Below are 23,254 nucleotides of genomic sequence, written 5' to 3'. Positions count from 1 at the left end.
CATATATAAGAATGACTAAATACGTAAATATATATGTATATAACTGTGTACCAAAAAAACAAAAACAAGGAGGAAGGAAGCCACTCAGAAACAGGGAACATGACATGAAGATCCTTCAGCCAGCCTCAGCGTTTGCTGTTCACTTATAATAGAAAGAGCCCTAATTGGGAGTCCAATAATTTTTGAGCAGACTTTAACCGTGCGCTCCAGACTATTTCTATTTCGGAGGCTAATGGAATGAAACCAGCAGACGATGGAGAATGTAATGACACTTTCAATGTAGGAGTGGTAGAACACAGTGAGAATGCTCTTACTAACTCCAAAGGATTCAAGCTTCTTTAAAAGGCACTGCCGCTGCTGGCATTTCCTCAATATCTCCTCTGTATTAGAAGTAAACTTCAGCAGATTGTCAAAACTTGTCCCTGGATACTTGTTCTCTTTGACAACCTCTGTGGATAACAGTAGGGACTGCCGTAGCCATCGGCCTCTGCTTATTAGAAAAGGTTATACCATCTCTTTAGTCTTATTCACGTTAAGTTCCAAACCGGAGATGTCACACCCCTCATTCCTGAAGGGCCCGAAGGCAGAGACAGTAAAACGGTGTCTTCGGCAAACTTAATTAGAAGACAGTTGGATTGGGTGGATCTGCATTCGTCAGTATAGAGAGTGAAGAGCAGAGGTGAGACACACAGCCCTGGGGAGAGACAGATGAGGTCAGATATATATTGTTGACCAGCACTCTCTGAGACCTATTGGTCAGAAAGTAAATTATCCAGTAAATCAGCTGGTCCTCCATATGAAAACGACTGATAAGTTTCTCATCAGGAATATGCGGCTGTAGGGTATGTATCGAATGCCGAAGAAAAATCAGCAAACCAAAATCCGGCTGTGATATTAGGAGACTCAAGATGCTTATGAACAAGGTCTGTGATAAACACCTTTGCATCACTGACCCGTGCGATAGGCAAAGGGGATCCAGCTGTGAGTCGGTTACTTTAGTAATACAGTTTTTGATCATCCTCTCCATTGCCTTTATCACGAGAGAGGTTAACTGTGTAATGTCTCCATAGTTGAGGGACTACACCACTGGCCATGGAGATCTACGAAGTCAACAAAGTTTAGAGTAGAGATTATTGTTTCCACTTGAGTGCTATTATCAGACTCAAATCTGGTGTAAAATGACCTGAGGTCATTGGGAAGAGACGTTGACCTGCCTCCTGAATGTGCTTAGGAGCAGCGGGAGCAATATGAACTGCCGTATTCTCGAGACCCGGCCAGGCTGTATGGAAGTTCCTCTGAGTAAACCATTGCTCAATCTGGGTCTTATATCTCAGTTTAGCAGATTTTATAGCACGCTTATCCTCTCTGTTAACCTCCTATTTTTCATACTCAGAGCCGGCGTAGAACACTCCCTTTTTACCCTTGGTTACCCAGGGCTTATTGTTGGGAAAGATGGAAACCGGAATGATGTTATCCACACAGAAGGAGATATACGATGTTACGATGTCTCCCTGCTCATTAATATGATGGAGCTACGAGCAAATTCCACTCAGTTATTTCAAAGCATCCCTGTAGTCTATCAATGCTATCATTAGTCCATTGTTTAATAACCTTTACAACCTTCTCTGTCCTCCTTATAACTGGGCAAATAGGCTGGTGCAAGTAATACAGTGATCAGAGGAACTAAGCGGGAGAGCGATAGATCTATATGCGCCTGAAATTGAGCCATAGCATTTATCCAATACTGTTGAAAACCTTTCAAGGATGTTTCTGCCACACAATGGTTAAAATCACTCAGAATGAATTTGGGAAGATCTGGAGATATTAATTCCCGTCTGTCTAAGGTGTTCTTAATGTGTGTATGGCTGTGGAAGCATTTACTCTCGGATGAACATAAACCGATATTTAAGATAAAAGCTGTGGAAATAAAAAGGGTGTAGAGATACGGCCGAAAGTTCAGTGTCAGGGGTGCACGCCTTCTCCCGTACGACAATCGCTGAGCACCAGCGTGTCTTTACACACAGACTAACACCGCCGCCAAGCTGTTGCCCGTAGACTCATTATCCCCGTCAATTCCAAAGCCATCTAGACATGAAGTGTCATCATTATCGTTCTTATTTAGACAGTATTTACTCCCTAAAAGTAACTTGTTACGTTACTTAGTTACTTCTGATGGAAAGTTATGCTTCAAACAAGATCTTTTTTGCAAGAGTTTAATGCAGTAATGCATATAATCCATACGCTTTCATTTTCTTTTAAAAACACATTTAGAATATTAGGTCCCACTTTATCTTAACTGGCCCCAATACCTGTGAACTTACATGTTACCAATGTCCTGTTACACATGTGTACTTAAACATACCATTCTGTGGGTGGTTACATATGTGTAGTTAATAACAAATATTACAAATATTACAGCTGGAGATAATATGTACCAGTGTGTACTTACACTGTAGTTACATACTATGTACATATGTAGTTACTATGCAAGTTCACAGGTATTAGGGCCACTTAATATAAAGTGGGACCGAATAGGGTCATAAGCCGCTTTCCGACCGGAGGAACCTTTTCACAGTTCCTAGAATATTAATGTGTACATTTATAACAATAACTTTATTATTCTATAGTGCATTTAAATGAGCTTCTCAAAGTGCTTTACACGGTAGAAAATACAAGGAAAATACAAAATAAATCAACAATAGCTCAGTGTATTAAAACAATGTGTTACTTGTTACATCTGATTACGTCATGCATGTTAACAGTGATCACAATGATTTAAACATGTTTAATATGTAATAATTGGTGATTCTGAAATCAATTATTACCAATTGTAATAATTACAATTATTTACCCCTCCGTGTTAGAACTTGTGCCACCCCTGATGCATTTAAATCTCATTTAAAGACTCATCTCTTCTCTCTTGCATTTGATTGTAATTACATTTTTGTAATTGTTTTATACTTTGTTTTATAATCTTAGATGATATGTGCTGGGCTGTGTGTAAAGCACTTTGGCCAACGTGTGTTGCTTTCAAATGTGCTATATAAATAAATGTGATTGATTGATTATTACATATTAAACACGTTTAAATCATTGTGATCAGTGTTATTTGTTACATCCTACGTAATGCATGTTAACACTGATCACATTGATTTAAACGTGTTTAATATTTAATAATTGTCATCACTTTTTGGAGCGCCTGAGGCCTGAAAATGTGTTATTTTTTAGTTGATGTTTTTTATTGCGCAAATCTAAATGTGTGTGTTGTATTACACATATTCATCTGACTGATAGATGCCTGTAAAACTGTTTTAAAGGGAAATCTTCCCCGAAGGCCTGCCTCCCTCCTATGTGTTTGTGTCGACGCTGAGGCTGAAAGGGCCTTCGATCCGGGAGAAGCTTGACCTGTGGAGGATTCTGTCGAAAGATGGACAGATCCAGGCCGCGGTCACACTGAACGGACCGGACCAATCCCTCATCTTCACCACCACAAACACGGTGGATGAGGAACAGACAGCGACATTTGATGCTCAAGGCATTGAGGTGAGCGAGATATACCATTCTCACGTTATACAAAGGCAAATTGTTAATGGTGTTTTTGAATGGAATTACTTTTGTGCCAATAATAATAATGAGTGTAACTTTTCAAGAAACTGATGAAAATATAAATTGAAACTGAAAAAACAAAACAAAACAAAAAACTCTTAACTTTATATCACTAAAATGAAAGAGAATGCCACGCTTAGACTCTCACGTCCACACTATGAACACAACACTGACGTCTTCACTTCCAGGTCAAGAAGCTGTCAATCAAAAACTCAGTAGCCAATGAGAACACACCGCTGCTAGCCCCGCCCCCCGCGAGAGATATGTGCCAGAATGGCGAACGAAAACTTGGTAAATGAAAACTTCAGAAGTGTAAATGGAAGTGCATCAGCGAAAGAAAGAGGAGAAAACAGTTAAAACATGCAGTGTATTATAAACGAAGTCAAACATTTTGCCCGAGATTTTTTTCTTTTTTCAGTTTCAAAGATATTTTATTCAGTTTCTTGAAAAGTTACATTCATTATTATTGGCACAAAGGTAATTCCATATTTGTGTATAGCTGCATAAGAAAGTTTGTGAATGAATCATCCGTACACTAATGTAGCAGATCTACATAAACTCGTCACGACAGGGAAGTTGTGCTGGTCTTTTCTCCTCTTTTGTGTCGTATATCCGAGTGGAACAAGAACACATGTGGGCGGGGCTTGATTGTGTCTGTTGAGAACTGATTGGCTGGTTGGATGGTTGTGGTTTGCTATTGGCTGATCTCATGTGAGTGACAGGTTGCCCCGCCCTCATCATCAGAGAAGTAATGAAGTAACAATAATGACATAATTCATTTACAATAAATCCTACAATAGTCCATTAAAAAATAAGAATTTCACGGTGACCTTAAACAGAGGTTGCACCACACACTCGTTTAGGCGGAAGAATGATGTATAAATAAGCTGCTTTTTGACATGATTGACTGACTATATTTTTGTACAGCTGCAATTTCCTGTTCAAATTCCCATGACGCTTTTCCCACTAATGCTTCTCACTTATACACTTAAATAACACAAACCCTCAGAAAGGTTTTCATGTTCTCTGAGTTCCTGCAATCATCATCTTGTACCTGTTCCACGTCTTCTTCTGCTCTTAATGTCAAAACCGAGTGGTTTTCCAAGATGTTTTTACATAATCGAGCCGTTTTCCTCCACTTTCCTCCACCACAGCCCCTCATTCATGCAGAGCAGCTTGTTTTGGAAAATTGTCCGACTCTTTTCTGACATTCATGCCAAATTAACAAGCAGATCTTTGTGCACACCTTCAGTCTTTATTGATCTTCTCAGCGTATCATCTTAAGTTGTGAAACCTCTTGCAGGCTCTGTTCGATGGAAGCTGGCACCAGCTGAAGGTTCTGGTCAAACCCAGACATGTGACGTGTTTTCTGGACGACCAGCAGATCCAGGATGAACCTCTGGAAACTTCGGAGCCCATCTTCATCAACGGGAAGACTCAGATTTCCAAGCGCTTTGGCTCTGATGCTACACTCCCTGTGAGTATAGGAAAGTAAACTGGGGTGATCGGGGCACACACTAACACGGGGCTAGTTGTCACACACTTGTATTAAATACTTCCACACACAGCATGACCAAACTGAGTGTATTTACTAGTTGCCATAACAACACTATATAGAGAAAAAACTGCGGCAAAATTCAGAAATCTTTGGAAGATATCACTGAACATTTATTAAACCACAGCAAAAGTACATTTCTTACTTATGTTCATTTTTCCATCTCTGTTTTTTGTGTTTATTTAAAAGTAGACAAATCTGATATTATTTGAATCTCCAATCTGTAATTTAACAGTTGATCTAGTTCTTTAATGCTGATCTAACAGCAGAAACACTATCCGGGTTTAAACCCCAGTTGCTCAGGCGGGGCATGTTGTCACACTGCGTTACAATGAGCCTCTATTAGAACTATGATATTCTACTCTATACTTTTATGAATTCTGTTGAGAAACCATGAGAAAAAGGTCAATGTTCAGAAATTATTAATTATTATTATGTTTTGAACTATGCTGTATAGCTGTGTTTTGCATTAAAAATTATTTTATATTAAAAAGTTAATAATTGTATTTATTGAGAAATACAGATAATAAAATAATTTATTGAGTTTGTCTTGTACATTTTTTTTTTTTAGATCAGAGAACATTTTAATCTGTCATATGGTCATGTTATAATGTTCCACCTATGGGGCATGTTGTCACATTTCACTTCCAGTCTTTCGGGGGTAAATCAAGAGAAAAGTACACACTGTATTAATGAAACAAAACCACATCATTGTGAAACACATAATTGTACTAGACGTGTGAAATTAATGCGGGGAAAAATACATACTCTGGACCTATTCTTGTCTGGCTGTTTCTAAAGTGCTTACGGGCTATAGTCGTGTGTTGTGTTGAAGTAGAGAAGTCTAAATGTTGTTGTTGTCATTTGTCATTTGTCATTGACCACAGACAGAACTCCAGAAACTGAGGCTTTACTGTGACCCACATCAGAGCGAGAGAGAGACCGCATGCGAAATCTACTCTGTGGTGAGAACTAAGAGAAACTTTGCTGTAGAACTGCATTCATTTGATTGGTTGTGAGGCAGGTTGTTCTCTCAGAGTAAACCCCTTCAGGTGTGTGTGTGTGTGTGTGTGTGTGTGTGTGTCTCAGAATAAACCCCTTCAGGTGTGTGTGTGTGTGTGTGTGTGTGTGTGTGTGTGTGTGTCTGTCTCAGAATAAACCCCTTCAGGTGTGTGTGTGTGTGTGTGTGTGTCTGTCTCAGAATAAACCCCTTCAGGTGTGTGTGTGTGTGTGTGTGTGTCTGTCTCAGAATAAACCCCTTCAGGTGTGTGTGTGTGTGTGTGTGTGTGTGTGTCTCAGAATAAACCCCTTCAGGTGTGTGTGTGTGTGTGTGTGTGTGTCTCAGAATAAACCCCTTCAGGTGTGTGTGTGTGTGTGTGTGTGTGTGTGTGTCTGTCTCAGAATAAACCCCTTCAGGTGTGTGTGTGTGTGTGTGTGTGTGTGTGTGTGTGTCTCAGAATAAACCCCTTCAGGTGTGTGTGTGTGTGTGTGTGTGTGTGTGTGTGTCTCAGAATAAACCCCTTCAGGTGTGTGTGTGTGTGTGTGTGTGTGTGTGTGTGTGTGTGTGTCTCAGAATAAACCCCTTCAGGTGTGTGTGTGTGTGTGTGTGTCTCAGAATAAACCCCTTCAGGTGTGTGTGTGTGTGTGTGTGTGTGTGTGTGTCTCAGAATAAACCCCTTCAGGTGTGTGTGTGTGTGTGTGTGTGTGTGTGTGTGTCTCAGAATAAACCCCTTCAGGTGTGTGTGTGTGTGTGTGTGTGTGTGTGTGTCTCAGAATAAACCCCTTCAGGTGTGTGTGTGTGTGTGTGTCTCAGAATAAACCCCTTCAGGTGTGTGTGTGTGTGTGTGTGTGTGTCAGAATAAACCCCCTCCAGGTGTGTGTGTGTGTGTTCTCAGAATAAACCCCTGATCCTGATCACTCGGTCGGGTTTATTCTGAGATAACAACCAGCTGGATGTACATTATCCCTTACATGTCAGATTTACTGGCATTGCTTTAATGGTTACATCAATTATTTCATAAACCGTTGTTTTTATCTGAGTTTTCAAATGAATCAAATGCTGTGATGTGTTGAATCATCTCTCAGTTAGTGCTGTTTATGACTGTAAGCTAAAAGATTCATTCATACAGACTAACTTCCTCTTTTATCTCCTTGTTTTACAGGATGATGAACGGGTAAGTGTGAACCGTGCACTCTCAGGACTGAAGTGTGTGTGATGAGGTTGAGGTGATGATGATGATCTTCATGATGTGAGTGTGTGTCTCCAGTGTCCTCTGGATCGAGAGCCCAGCGCTGACGAAGACGAGTGCGACTGCAGCGAAGGGCCTCCGGGACCGAGGGTCGACACACATCTCCTTCACTCTCTGCTGAGTAAGTGCACACTGTCTCTTTAAACGGTGATTACAGTCTGATCTCTACAGGGGGAGCGGGGGGAGACGGGAAGAGCCGGACCTCCGGGCCCCGACGGGAAACCTGTGAGTAAAACTACATATAGATTCAGGATATTGACGCTTCTTTTGGCCGCTGGCAATCTGTGTGAACGACACGTGTGTGTTTTCTTAATAAAGGGACCTCAAGGTTCAAGAGGAGAGCCAGGAGATCCAGGTGCACCTGGAGGAAAGGTAAGAAGCTCTTACAGTTTCAGACTGTAAACAAACAAACCAACAAACAAACAAACAAGCAAACCCAAAAATCATGCAGATTTTACTTGAGGTTACCAGAATAATTCAGTAAAATGAAAACTAATTGAAAAATATTGATAAAATATAATAGCATCTCAATGATACTCAAATAACAGCAACACTTTACAGTAAGGTTCATTAGTAAACATTAGATAATGTATTAACTAACATAAACTAACCGTGAGCAATACATTTGTTACTGTATTAATCTTTGTTAATGTTAGTTAATAAAGATACAGCTGTTCATTGTTTGTTCATGTTAGTTCACAGTGCATTAACTAATGTTAACATGATTTTAATAAAGTATTAGTATATGTTGAAATTAACATTAACAAAGATTAATAAATGCTGTATAAGTGCAGTTCATTATTAGTTCATGTTAACTAATGAACCTTATTGTAAAGTGTTATCGAAGAAACTATTCCAATTAAACAATTCTTCTGAACCGTCAGTTTTTGGATTTTCACTGTAAATTATAAGATGATTTGTTCTTTATGAGTTCCTTCAAGGCAAGTCTTTCACTGTCTTGGTATTTCTAAGGTATTAGTTATCACTTCCAATAATGGTGCATTCAACGGTATTTTACTGTAAAATTACATGAAATGTAAGGTTAGATCTGTAGCAGTTTTTTTTTTTATATACTGTATATTTTACAGTGTTTGTAAGCATGCAGTCGTACAGCATCTGTTGAAGAAGTCAGCGTTGTGTTTCTACTCTTCTGTCTCGCAGGGTGACGCTGGCCTATCAGGACCGAGAGGAGATCCGGGACTCCAGGGGGCGAAAGTGAGTCTCCCATCGCACACACACACACACACACACACACATACTCACACACCTCCTGATGAACAGTGTTTAGGTGTAATTCGGGGAGCTTTTCCCTCATTGCAAATCATGTTGGGTCTCTTTCACATGCAGGGTGAGCGAGGAGAACAAGGGTTGCCAGGGGAACTGGGCCCGCCTGGACCAATGGTAAGAGCTCTTACTGACTGCAAACTTCCCTTCATAAGCACACTCAAGCTGCGTCCCAAACACACTTCATTCATATTAGCAGATTGTTGTCTAACCAACTACACACTGTTGGGCGTAATGAAGAGCACTCTCATCTTCAGTATGCTTTGCCATAATGCTAAAATAGTTCAAATTCTAGACAATTCTTCAGATTGTTCACATGCACAGAAATATTTGCAGATACACACACATGCTGTTCAAACATTTTATTTTTTTATTTTTCACCAAACAAGTCAGTGGACTGAACACAAATATGCTCACAAAAAACAGTAAACTGAAAAAGACTGAAGTGTTTATTAAGCATTGAGGTGTTTGGCACACACACATGTATCGGCCAATCAGATCATGGAGTGTCATTTTGAATGGCAGTGTTTTGAAATGGCAATCATGTGACTTTATGTCAGATTGTTGTGTGTTACGCAGAGAATCGTGTTCAGTGTTTAAAAAGTGCCATTCTGAAATGTGTGTAAAGCAGAAAATGTGTTCAGACTTTTGGAGACTTGAGAAGAGGTTTTGCTCTGTGTGTGTCAGTTTAAATAACTGTGCTGTGCGTGTCGTATTAGTGTGTTAGCAATTGGAAAAAACTGTAATGCGAGTGTGCGTTCACACTGAAAATACTAAAAAGAAAAAGTGCACTTAAAATAGCCGGATGATGCACTTATTTAACCGAAAAAACAAGTGTGGAACAAATGGCCACTTCATGCAATCGACTGTCAGAGAGTACATAGTGCAGAAGTGTATAGTGCAGAAGTGTATAGTGCAGAAGTGTATAGTGCAGAAGTGTATAGTGTATAGTGTATAGTGCAGAAGTGTATAGTGTATAGTGCAGAAGTGTATAGTGCAGAAGTGTATAGTGTATAGTGCAGAAGTGTATAGTGTATAGTGCAGAAGTGTATAGTGCAGAAGTGTATAGTGTATAGTGCAGAAGTGTATAGTGTATAGTGCAGAAGTGTATAGTGCAGAAGTGTATAGTGTATAGTGCAGAAGTGTATAGTGCAGAAGTGTATAGTGTATAGTGCAGAAGTGTATAGTGTATAGTGCAGAAGTGTATAGTGTATAGTGCAGAAGTGTATAGTGCAGAAGTGTATAGTGTATAGTGCAGAAGTGTATAGTGTATAGTGCAGAAGTGTATAGTGTATAGTGCAGAAGTGTATAGTGTATAGTGCAGAAGTGTATAGTGTATAGTGCAGAAGTGTATAGTGCAGAAGTGTGTAGTGCAGAAGTGTGTAGTGCAGAAGTGTATAGTGCAGAAGTGTATAGTGCAGAAGTGTATAGTGTATAGTGCAGAAGTGTATAGTGCAGAAGTGTATAGTGTAGAAGTGTATAGTGTATAGTGCAGAAGTGTATAGTGCAGAAGTGTATAGTGTATAGTGCAGAAGTGTATAGTGTATAGTGCAGAAGTGTATAGTGCAGAAGTGTATAGTGCAGAAGTGTATAGTGCAGAAGTGTATAGTGTATAGTGCAGAAGTGTATAGTGCAGAAGTGTATAGTGCAGAAGTGTATAGTGCAGAAGTGTATAGTGCAGAAGTGTATAGTGTATAGTGCAGAAGTGTATAGTGCAGAAGTGTATAGTGTATAGTGCAGAAGTGTATAGTGTATAGTGCAGAAGTGTATAGTGTAGAAGTGTATAGTGCAGAAGTGTATAGTGTATAGTGCAGAAGTGTATAGTGCAGAAGTGTATAGTGCATAGTGCAGAAGTGTATAGTGTATAAGTGTATAGTGCAGAAGTGTATAGTGCAGAAGTGTATAGTGCAGAAGTGTATAGTGCATAGTGCAGAAGTGTATAGTGTATAAGTGTATAGTGCAGAAGTGTATAGTGTATAGTGTATAGTGCAGAAGTGTATAGTGCATAGTGCAGAAGTGTATAGTGTATAAGTGTATAGTGCAGAAGTGTATAGTGCAGAAGTGTATAGTGCATAGTGCAGAAGTGTATAGTGTATAAGTGTATAGTGCAGAAGTGTATAGTGCAGAAGTGTATAGTGCAGAAGTGTATAGTGCATAGTGCAGAAGTGTATAGTGTATAAGTGTATAGTGCAGAAGTGTATAGTGCAGAAGTGTATAGTGCAGAAGTGTATAGTGCATAGTGCAGAAGTGTATAGTGTATAAGTGTATAGTGCAGAAGTGTATAGTGTATAGTGTATAAGTGTATAGTGCAGAAGTGTATAGTGTATAGTGCAGAAGTGCAGAAGTGTATAGTGTATAGTGCAGAAGTGTATAGTGTATAGTGCAGAAGTGTATAGTGTATAGTGCAGAAGTGTATAGTGCAGAAGTGTATAGTGTATAGTGCAGAAGTGTATAGTGCAGAAGTGTATAGTGCAGAAGTGTATAGTGCAGAAGTGTAGTGCAGAAGTGTATAGTGTATAGTGCAGAAGTGTATAGTGCAGAAGTGTATAGTGTATAGTGCAGAAGTGTATAGTGCAGAAGTGTATAGTGCAGAAGTGTATAGTGCAGAAGTGTATAGTGTATAGTGCAGAAGTGTATAGTGTATAAGTGTATAGTGCAGAAGTGTATAGTGTATAGTGCAGAAGTGCAGAAGTGTATAGTGCAGAAGTGCAGAAGTGTATAGTGCAGAAGTGCAGAAGTGTATAGTGCAGAAGTGTATAGTGCAGAAGTGTATAGTGTATAGTGCAGAAGTGTATAGTGCAGAAGTGTATAGTGCAGAAGTGTATAGTGTATAGTGCAGAAGTGTATAGTGTATAAGTGTATAGTGCAGAAGTGTATAGTGTATAGTGCAGAAGTGCAGAAGTGTATAGTGCAGAAGTGCAGAAGTGTATAGTGCAGAAGTGTATAGTGCAGAAGTGTATAGTGTATAGTGCAGAAGTGTATAGTGCAGAAGTGTATAGTGTAGAAGTGTATAGTGTATAAGTGTATAGTGCAGAAGTGTATAGTGTATAGTGCAGAAGTGCAGAAGTGTATAGTGCAGAAGTGCAGAAGTGTATAGTGCAGAAGTGTATAGTGCAGAAGTGTATAGTGTATAGTGCAGAAGTGTATAGTGTAGAAGTGTATAGTGTATAGTGCAGAAGTGCAGAAGTGTATAGTGCAGAAGTGTATAGTGCAGAAGTGTATAGTGTATAGTGCAGAAGTGTATAGTGCAGAAGTGTATAGTGTATAGTGCAGAAGTGTATAGTGCAGAAGTGTATAGTGCAGAAGTGTATAGTGTATAGTGCAGAAGTGTATAGTGCAGAAGTGTATAGTGTATAGTGCAGAAGTGTATAGTGTATAGTGCAGAAGTGTATAGTGCAGAAGTGTATAGTGTATAGTGCAGAAGTGTATAGTGCAGAAGTGTATAGTGTAGAAGTGTATAGTGCAGAAGTGTATAGTGTATAGTGCAGAAGTGTATAGTGTATAGTGCAGAAGTGTATAGTGTATAGTACAGAAGTGCAGAAGTGTATAGTGTATAGTGCAGAAGTGTATAGTGTATAGTGCAGAAGTGTATAGTGCAGAAGTGTATAGTGCAGAAGTGTATAGTGTATAGTGCAGAAGTGTATAGTGCAGAAGTGTATAGTGCAGAAGTGTATAGTGTATAGTGCAGAAGTGTATAGTGTATAAGTGTATAGTGCAGAAGTGTATAGTGCAGAAGTGCAGAAGTGTATAGTGCAGAAGTGCAGAAGTGCAGAAGTGTATAGTGCAGAAGTGCAGAAGTGTATAGTGCAGAAGTGTATAGTGTATAGTGCAGAAGTGCAGAAGTGTATAGTGCAGAAGTGTATAGTGCAGAAGTGTATAGTGCAGAAGTGTATAGTGTATAGTGCAGAAGTGTATAGTGTATAGTGCAGAAGTGTATAGTGTATAAGTGTATAGTGCAGAAGTGTATAGTGTATAGTGCAGAAGTGTATAGTGCAGAAGTGTATAGTGCAGAAGTGTATAGTGTATAGTGCAGAAGTGTATAGTGTATAGTGCAGAAGTGTATAGTGCAGAAGTATATAGTGCAGAAGTGTATAGTGTATAGTGCAGAAGTCTATAGTGTATAGTGTATAGTGCAGAAGTGTATAGTGTATAGTGTATAGTGCAGAAGTGTATAGTGTATAGTGCAGAAGTGTATAGTGTATAGTGCAGAAGTGTATAGTGCAGAAGTGTATAGTGCAGAAGTGTATAGTGTATAGTGCAGAAGTGTATAGTGTATAGTGCAGAAGTGTATAGTGCAGAAGTGTATAGGTGCAGAAGTGTATAGTGTATAGTGCAGAAGTGCATAGTGTATAGTGCAGAAGTGTATAGTGTATAGTGCAGAAGTGTATAGTGCAGAAGTGTATAGTGTATAGTGCAGAAGTGTATAGTGCAGAAGTGTATAGTGCAGAAGTGTATAGTGCAGAAGTGTATAGTGTATAAGTGTATAGTGCAGAAGTGTATAGTGTATAGTGCAGAAGTGCAGATGTGTATAGTGCAGAAGTGTATAGTGCAGAAGTGCAGAAGTGTATAGTGCAGAAGTGTATAGTGTATAGTGCAGAAGTGTGTAGTGCAGAAGTGTATAGTGTATAGTGCAGAAGTGTATAGTGTATAGTGCAGAAGTGTATAGTGTATAAGTGTATAGTGTAGAAGTGTATAGTGTATAGTGCAGAAGTGCATAGTGCAGAAGTGTATAGTGTATAGTGCAGAAGTGCAGAAGTGTATAGTGCAGAAGTGTATAGTGTATAGTGTATAGTGTATAAGTGTATAGTGCAGAAGTGTATAGTGTATAGTGCAGAAGCGCAGAAGTGTATAGTGCAGAAGTGTATAGTGTATAGTGCAGAAGTGTATAGTGTATAGTGCAGAAGTGTATAGTGTATAAGTTTATAGTGCAGAAGTGTATAGTGTATAGTGCAGAAGTGTATAGTGTATAGTGCAGAAGTGTATAGTGTATAGTGCAGAAGTGTATAGTGCAGAAGTGTATAGTGTATAGTGCAGAAGTGTATAGTGTATAGTGCAGAAGTGTATAGTGTATAAGTTTATAGTGCAGAAGTGTATAGTGTATAGTGCAGAAGTGTATAGTGTATAGTGCAGAAGTGTATAGTGCAGAAGTGTATAGTGTATAGTGTATAGTGCAGAAGTGTATAGTGCAGAAGTGTAGTGCAGAAGTGTATAGTGTATAGTGTATAGTGCAGAAGTGTAGTGCAGAAGTGTATAGTGTATAGTGTATAGTGCAGAAGTGTATAGTGCAGAAGTGTAGTGCAGAAGTGTATAGTGTATAGTGTATAGTGCAGAAGTGTAGTGCAGAAGTGTATAGTGTATAGTGCAGAAGTGTATAGTGCAGAAGTGTAGTGCAGAAGTGTATAGTGTATAGTGCAGAAGTGTATAGTGCAGAAGTGTATAGTGCAGAAGTGTATAGTGTATAGTGCAGAAGTGTATAGTGTATAGTGCAGAAGTGTATAGTGCAGAAGTGTATAGTGTATAGTGTATAGTGCAGAAGTGTATAGTGTATAGTGCAGAAGTGTATAGTGCAGAAGTGTATAGTGCAGAAGTGTATAGTGTATAGTGTATAGTGCAGAAGTGTATAGTGTATAGTGCAGAAGTGTATAGTGCAGAAGTGTATAGTGCAGAAGTGTATAGTGTATAGTGCAGAAGTGTATAGTGCAGAAGTGTATAGTGCAGAAGTGTATAGTGTATAGTGCAGAAGTGTATAGTGCGTCATTTGGGACACAGCCTCAGTGTGTGAGGTGAGTGTGTAGATGGTGTTCAGTCTTGTAGAGAGCAGAGATGGACAGCAACACAGTGCATTTACTTGAGGACTGTACTAAACTACACTTTCTGAGTATCTGTACTTTACTTTGAGTATTATTTATTCTGGAAACTTTTTACTTTAACTTCACTACATTTGAAAGTCACATATCATACTTTTTACTCCACTACACAGATGTGTACTTCTTTGGTTGGGGTGGTAGGAGTGTTAAATAAATAAAAAAAAGAAGATGATTATGGCTGTGTTTTCTTTTTGGTCAATTTAGTTGTTTAATTTCTATAGGTTTTATAACCTAATTCTAAAAGCTGTTATCTCCTCAGTATTACTAACTGGCAGGTGTATTCAGGAGGTTGATTCAGAGGCATAATGTACAGTATTACATACAACAATACAACAATAATAAAACAATGCATTAACATTTACTTTTTACTTCTGATACTCAAGTTCTTTTGAAACGAGTACTTCTGTACTTTTACTGAAGTAAAAATCTGTCTTTACCACTTTGACCTGTAACTGAGATATTTGACCAGTAGTGTGTGTCCTTTCACTCAAGCACGTCCGTTGTGTCCGTCGTCCACCTCTGGGAGAGAGAGAGAGAGAGAGAGAACACGGCCGAGAGATGTTTCACACACACTGCGTTCAAACTATAAGAGCCGAATAAAATACTGAAATACCAAGAGAAAATCTGCTTTTGTGTTTCAGGGAGTGACGAGACCGATCATCGGGACAGCCGGACCGCCGGGACAAAAGGTGCTATATTCTTTCAATAATAATAATATTATATGTTTTTAAATCGTAAAGTGCATAGATCAGAGGAAACATTTGTTGTACTTGCTTTTCATTTTTTGCTGATTTAAATAAGAAATCATTGCATTCATTTTCTTTTCACTGGATTACAGTAATTTCCTTTTTCTTTTTCTGTGTTTCAAATATTTACATTTAATACTGTAATAGATTTTACTTAAAATGTACATTTTTGAATACAGTATTACAATGTAATTACTATATACTACTGTAAAGAAATAAGCAGTTATAAGGCCTTATTCGTAATTGTATGCTGTCATAAGCGTTTGTGATATTAAGCATCAGATGTAGACACTGTAAACTAAACAGAGGATGATAAACTCTACTCATCTGGACTAAGTATATTAATGAGAGAAACGTTTCTGCCCAGATCTGAAACATTGATTCCATCATTCATTAAACTGAGTGACACTGAGAAAATGCCCTTCATACTTCGAGAAGATGATTTATTTATTCATTTATTAAGATGGATTGTATTTATTTATTTATTTACTATGCTATGACATGATCTATACATATATGTTTTGTTTGTTTTATTATTTATATAAAATATGTTAATGCTTTGGCAATATTGTGATACACAGTCACGCAAATAAAGCTCATGTGAAATGTTGTGTTGTTGAACAGGGAGAGCCGGGGCAGAGAGGAGAACGAGGACCTCACGGAGAGCCCGGTCCAATGGTAACGTTGTGTAATGTTATATATGACAACACAAAACACCTTTGCTCTTGCACAGAAACGTTATCTGACCAGACAGATTTGCAGATATATAAAGATACACAGTTTTCACATATGATAAAATGCAGCGCGACAATGATTAATTGTCCTATTCATTAATATGCAGCCGTCTTCTTGGAAATTGTTGCATGGAATAAACACTTTTGTCCATATTCACAACACTACATGCACAACCTGATACCAGTCAGAGTATTGATGGAGTGAACGAGAGAAATACGGTTGATTGAAGATATATCTGTGTTCTTCAGGGAAAATCAGGACTCTCTGGGAGCCGAGGACCCGCCGGCCCTGCTGGGTCAAAGGTCAGACAATATTCAAAGGATTTTCATTGTCAAATGTGTTACCCGTGTTAGGGTAAGTTACTCACGGGTGTGTGCTGTTCTCCTCACAAGACAGTGTTGGGGAAACTCATTACAAGTAACTTGAGTTAAGTAATCAGATTACTTTTTCAAGTAACTAGTAAAGTAACGCATTACTTTTTCAATTTACAGCAAAATATCTAAATTACTTTTTAAAATAAGTAACGCAAGTTAGTTTTTCACATTTATTGACTGACAGCTCTCTTGTCCCCATGTTGAGAGAAATAAAGTGAAGAGGTGTTGTGTGTGTGTGTGTGTGTGTGCGCGCGCGCTGTGTAAACATGATGATTATTTTAGTTCTAGACTAAATGTGAACATGCACTCACTCATCTCACTTGCACGAAAACATTCAGTATTCCTCAAAATGAATAAAAACAGTAAAATGCAATGCAGTAAAATGCTTTTAAAAGTGACTTTCCCCAACAGTGATTGTGACACAGTGACACAACTCATCATCACCGTCAAACGCACACCATGAGATTCATACACTGATCCACAGAAAGTAATGATGTTTGTTAGGCGACTTTCACGTTGAGTGATCGAGTCTCGCAGTGTTACACATCTGCATTATAAAAAGAGAGATTTTCAGCATTAAAAAACAACATAAAAAAGATAAAGAGAAAAGTTGGCAACAGTGTGTCAAACTATCTTGAAGCCTCCTGCAGTCTGACACGCTGGACTCGATTATACTGTCACTGTTAGGAGTGTATAACACACAAATATTATGTTTATTTATTTATTTTATTTAATTTTTATTAAAAAGTCTCTAAAAAAAGTCAATGGGCCCTATTTTAACGATCTGAAACGCAAGTAGCAAACATGAAACGCAAGTAACTTTGTGGGCGGGTCTCGGCACTGTTGCTATTATACCGGCGGGATAAATGACTCTCCGACGCAAATCTAAAATGTGTTGGTCTGAAGCAGCTTCATTACTCATAGGTGTGGTTTGGGCGTAACGTGAAATAAACCAATCAGAGCGACATCTCACATTCCCTTTAAGAGCAGGCGTGCTTGTTCCATGGCGGATTGCTATTATAACGGCGGATTTGCCAGACGCACGCCAGGAGCGGTTCACAGCCGAGGAGACCGACGTTCTCGTCAGGGCCGTAAAACACAGAGAAGTCACATTGGGGATGGAGAAACACACACAGATTAGCTTCGGTTAAACAGGCGTATGATGATTTGGGTAAATGTGTAAGCTAGATTTATGCCTATTTTTCACATCTTCATGGACACAACAATGATTTCCCTCGTGTGTTAATATTGTTCCTTATAATAATGTATGGTTTTCTAAGAATGAAAACTGCTGCGTCTGTGTGTAGATGAGAGAAGCAAAGTGTGTGTGTGTTGTGCACACGCTACATTATGGCCAAGCATGCGCCCTTAAAATAGCATCTGAATAACGCGCCACTGACTTTAGACGAGGTTTCTCCTGGTCAGTGGAGGAATTGTTTTCTGAAACTGCAAAATAGCACCAGGGAACGTTTGCGCCGGAACACGCCTCCTCTTTTCGCCGGGAGCGCAAGTTCATTCCCTAATTTACCGATGTGCGTCTGTGGAGGGAAAAGTCCGCTGTGCGTCGGGAGCAGAATAGGAATGATACATGTGTCGCTGTACAAAGTCAATTGTGCTGGGTGCGAGATAGGGCCCAATGAGATTCATACACTGATCCACAGAAAGTAATGATGTTTGTTAGGCGACTTTCACGTTGAGTGATCGAGTCTCGCAGTGTTACACATCTACATTATAAAAAGAGACATTTTTAGCATTAAAAAACAACATAAAAAAGATAAAGAGAAAAGTTGGACTCGATTATACTGTCACTGTTAGGAGTGTAATAACACACAAATCACTCCGTGCTTCAGGAGAAAAAAAAAACATGTTTATTTATTTATTTTATTAAAAAGTTGTTTACTGACTGTCTCTAAAAAAAAGTGCATGTAAATGACACACACTGCGGTTTATGGAGTTGTAATCAGACGAAGAGATTCGAAGTGCTTTTGGATGCAAAATATTTTAGAATTAGGTTAAAATGATTCCGCTCCACTGAAGTCTGTGAAGTTAAACACAGACCCGCTTGCTGTCAGGATCATCTTTTTTGTGAGATGGAAATACTTGCATGAATTCTGCACCATTTACAGGTACAGTAAGTACAGTAACAACTGTAAGATGTAAGTTGTGCGCTGAGGAAAATGCCTCTCAAACGCATTAAATGACACACACATCTGACAGCAAGATCATGATTTAGTTTGAAGTTTGACATTACGCTCTTACAGAGAAGATCTGCATTAAAACACATTCACACCGAACCCAAAGACTGTTTGATGTACCATTACCTAATTATTATATTTTTAGAGTGTTTTTTGAGGTTTGTGCTTGTCATTTTTAGGTTCAAAAGAAAGGTAAAGGCTCTTAATGGTTTATAATTGATTAAATCAGGGTTAGTTTTGCAGTATTACAGCGATATGGTTTCGGCTGCTTCTGGAAAAGCAGTTTTGTCCAATAAAGTATGACTCGTCTGTGTAATTCTGACACCCTTCCTGTTGTTAATGAGAGATCTGACGTCTCGTTCTCTCTCTGTGTGGGTCGACAGATATTACACTAAACACTGGAGCTGTTACTGTTAAACATCTGCTAGTTTCTGTCTGCCGGCACTGGAATTACGGCAGCTTGCTGTAAACGTGAAGTTGGTCTATACAGGCTTTGAGTGGTTATGCTGCATTATATTTTTGCATTTTATTAAGCATAGCCAAAGAAGCTAAGCTTGTTAAGCATCATCTGGTCTTGCGGTTCTACTTGATGCCACCAGGATAATAAATAAGATGCATTTGCCTTGATATAGTTTCAGGGAACATTGCACCGGCTAATGGTTTACAGGAACTAAAGAGACTCAGTCATGTGTGGCTCAGATGAACACAATTACAAGACACAACAATCACTGTTGACATGAGCAAGTCAGGCTCATTTTCCTTTAGGAATGAACTTCAGACCAGTGTTTTCTCAGTGACTAAGCAAGACGAATGACTTTCTCTTGCAAATTGGACAAAGCGGCTTGTAATCATCATAATTGTGTATAGGAAACAGGAGATGTATATTTGACTTTCCAGCTCCCACTGCAGAAAGAAAAAGTGAAAAATGTTCTTCACATGGTTCCGTTCAGAAACTCGCTAAACCTAAATAAAGTGTCTACAAATCTGTGGAATTTTAAAGAGACCATTAATCATTTCATAAAAGCATATGCATATGATAAACACTATCAATCAAAAGTTTGAGGCCAGTAAGTAAGTGAAAGAAATTCATATTTTTATTCAGCAAGGATGCATTAAATTGATCAAAAGTAACAGTAAAGGCATTTATAATGTTACACAAGATTTTGGTTTAAATAAATGCTGTTCTTTTGAAATTTTTATTCTTCAGAGAATCCTGAAAAATAAAATGTATGACGGTTTCCACAGAAATATTAAGCAGAACAACTGTTTTCAACACTGATAATAATCATAAATGTTTCTTGAGCATCAAAACATCATATTAGAGTGATTTGTGAAGGATCATGTGACACTGAAGACTGGAGTAATGATGCTGAAAATTCACAGGAATAAATTACACTTTACTGTATATTTACATAGAGAACAGCTGATTTACAGTAGGATAATATGTCAGGTTTTTGGTGAGCAGAAGAGACAAAAACAATAAAAATATCACGACCCTAAAACTTTAAATAGTAGAGTACACACAATTGAACTTTATCAAACATAAAATGAATGAATAAATAAAATAGAAATGTAAAAATCTTACTATTGTTAAACTACTGTAAAATGAAACATGACATGATTTAAAATAATACATTTAAGAACAATAGTCTGACCCGTGCTAGTATTAAACAATAGTTGTTAAGCCACCAAAACCAAACATTTGTGCAAAAAGCAAAACAAACAAACAAACAAACAAACAAACAAACAAACAAACAAACAAACAAACAAACAAACAAACAAACAAACAAAAAGCCTTCGAGCTGGACCTGCTCCAGTGGTCTAATCCCCAGGGTTAGTGTTAAATGTTTAATGATTTTTAAATAATTAATCACATTAGATTAATGCTCTAATTTTGACAGTTCTAGTGATGCAAATAAAGTTTCATGGGCAGTAAGGAACTTTATGACCAGCAAGTTTCCCCCGTCATTGACACTGAAGTGAGTTTTAATCAGTAAAGACATAAATCAGTCTGACTGACACAGGAATAACTCGACGCTGGCACGAATGACAGCTGATTCTCTCTATATACGGTCCAAACCTATAATAGTACTTGGTCTCTGATCCATGAATTGACGTATACCTGCATGACATTCAAAATTATGCCTTTAAATGAAACAGCCTTTCAGTGGATCAACACCTCAGAAAATGAGTGAAAGAGATGATTAAAGTGCCCCTGTTGTGCTATTTTAAAGGCTCCTAATTTTGTTTTGGAGTCTCCTACAATAAGTTTACACACATCCAACGTAAAAAAAGAACACTTTAATTTTCTCATGACACACACTGCAGCATCAGCTCTTTTCTCTCAGTGTCTGAAACGGTTAGTTTGAAGATTCAGTCTCTCTAAACCCCGCCTCTCTGAGAGCTGCTCTGCTCTGATTGGACAGACGGCTCAGTCTGTTGTGATTGGTCGACCGCTGACAGCGCGTGTCAGAAATCCATTACAACAACTAGAGCGTTTTGAGGGCGGGGCTAAGAGACGCTGCTCAGCCAATCAAGACCAAAGACTGGCATTATGCAAATTAGTTCCATTGTTACATGTAACAGGAAGTGAGACTGGAATTGCTGACGACTCGTTTCAACAGTTTAGAATTGCTTTTCTCGTTTAGGAGACAATGAGTCTCATTATAATTGCGTGGATTATTTGATATATTTGTATACGCACAGGAGAACTTCTCACGAAAAATCTACGCCCAATTTCACAACACGTTCGTACGCACATGGCTTTGTTCTTAAGCTCGTTCTGATGTTAGTGAATGTTGAGTAATGTAAATGAGCTGCTCGAGGTTAGTCATTTGCATAAACACGCCCAAACATCTCCATATAAGGGCTTTCTGGTGCCATTCTCACCAGTTCTCACAATAAACACAGACGAGTTATTCAGAGAAACCTCGCAGATGAAGATATAACGCAGCTTTTATACTCTTTAACTCTATATGATGGAATGTATTTACAATGAAATGAAATTGTATTATTTAATCATTTTATTATGTAATTTTATATATGGATTATGTAATACAATCAATGCAACATACTTCAATATAATTGTAGTCGTGCAGACCTCTTGCATTCACAAATGGCTTTGTTACACACTACATGAAAGCTAACATTCGAAAAAGCATAATGCACTTTAAGGATGAACATCGTTTAATCTGAACATGAGCTCAAAGACAGAAGTGTTCTGTCGAGATGTAAATGTGTTCATGCTAATCTTCCTTCTCGGTCTGACGCCACACTCGCACTGGAGCCGGGTCATGTGACGCTGGCTTCAGATGAAGGACAGGGTTAGTAGTGATGACGTAATGCTTGTGTTGGTTCAGTCACGGCTGTGAATGAGACTCTGTCAGCTCTTCACGAAGGACTTCACTGCTAAAAACTACTTGAGAATCTGTCAACACATTTTTCCGCTGGACTGACAAATGAATCTAAATGTTAGTTCTGTTCACTTATCCTGGGAATAGTCTGGTGGACGATGCCAAGTTACACGGTTTTCTTTGGGAACGGTTCAAGCCACTTGTTTTCTCTGTGCAGATTTTCATCTTCTAAAAGTCTAAATAGTCAACAGAGACTGACAGATGAAGCTTTACATTTTTGATATTTGCCAACATTATGGAAATGATTTGGAAATGGCTCAAAATGTTTCTCCAAGTTTGCATTCATTGCCTTTTCCACTCCATACTGTCACTGTGATAATGGGAGAGTTTTTTGTTCATTCTATCTTTCAAAGCAAAATTCTAACATCATAATCTGTTGGGTGAACACAATAAAAACACACTATCATAGATTTAAGCAACATATAATAACTGTATAATAACTGTTTTTATGCAAAAACTTCTCAGATCAGAATATATATATATTTTCATAAATGTTTGGATATATTTGTATTAGTTCAAGTTGCCAAATATTTTAAATGTTTTATGTGTTTTTTGTAATTACAACATGTGTGTGGGTAATAAACAATAAGCAAATGTAGAAAAAAAAAACAAAAAAAAACTCTTTCAAATAATTAATGGTTACAGAGAAAGTACCAGATTTTTATTTTTTTTTCTCAAAATATGTGTAGACTCAGAACTTCTGTCCATTCAAAAGCAACAATTATTTTGTAGTCAGAAAACAGAACAACCGTCAAACTTTCCTCAGAGACGCTGGTAGTAGAAACTGTGATGAATGATTTGCTTTAAAACGTTAGAACAAAAACATTATTAATCCAACTTTCATGTTTTTTAAAAAAATAAACATTTTAGTTTGACGTTCATCTAAAGTTTTTTAAATGTTCCAGCTTGTTTCAGGACTTTCAGAGAACATTCAAAAGTAACATTCCCATAATGTTTTGCAAAATTATAAAGTGGAAAGTTCCCTTAATGTTCATATAACCAAGAAAAAAATCAAGTTTTAATGGATATTTTGAACGTTCAGGCAATATTCAGAAATAATGTTTTCATAATTTAATGGAAATGTTAGCAAAATGTTCTTGCAACATATTTTTGTCATATGGATTTATCTAAATTTGCTTTAGGAACATTAAAAAAATATATATTCTAACTATTTTACATTCCCCCTTCATTTCTCCCTTCACCCTCCTCTACTTCTGTTACTCCTTTCCT

General features: G+C 38.1%; 1 protein-coding gene across 1 annotated transcript in view; it reads left to right on the top strand.

Annotated features, from left to right (window-relative positions):
• Positions 1-23,254, top strand: part of LOC311284373 (uncharacterized protein) — an 88,690-nt gene that overhangs the window by 6,427 nt on the left and 59,009 nt on the right. The window contains exons 4-14 of the mRNA XM_084399369.1: positions 3,318-3,543; positions 4,910-5,087; positions 6,053-6,126; positions 7,324-7,335; positions 7,429-7,500; positions 7,582-7,635; positions 7,729-7,782; positions 8,572-8,625; positions 8,758-8,811; positions 15,932-15,985; positions 16,291-16,344. Of these exons, the coding sequence (XP_084255495.1) occupies positions 3,318-3,543; positions 4,910-5,087; positions 6,053-6,126; positions 7,324-7,335; positions 7,429-7,500; positions 7,582-7,635; positions 7,729-7,782; positions 8,572-8,625; positions 8,758-8,811; positions 15,932-15,985; positions 16,291-16,344 (886 nt within the window). The remainder of the gene's footprint in view (positions 1-3,317; positions 3,544-4,909; positions 5,088-6,052; positions 6,127-7,323; positions 7,336-7,428; positions 7,501-7,581; positions 7,636-7,728; positions 7,783-8,571; positions 8,626-8,757; positions 8,812-15,931; positions 15,986-16,290; positions 16,345-23,254) is intronic.

Source organism: Rutilus rutilus, assembly GCF_951802725.1.
Source record: "Rutilus rutilus genome assembly, chromosome: 24".
In the NCBI taxonomy this organism is placed as follows: Eukaryota; Metazoa; Chordata; class Actinopteri; order Cypriniformes; family Leuciscidae; genus Rutilus; species Rutilus rutilus.
Note: the sequence above shows the minus strand (reverse complement) of the source record. Positions and strands in the feature narration are given on the sequence as shown.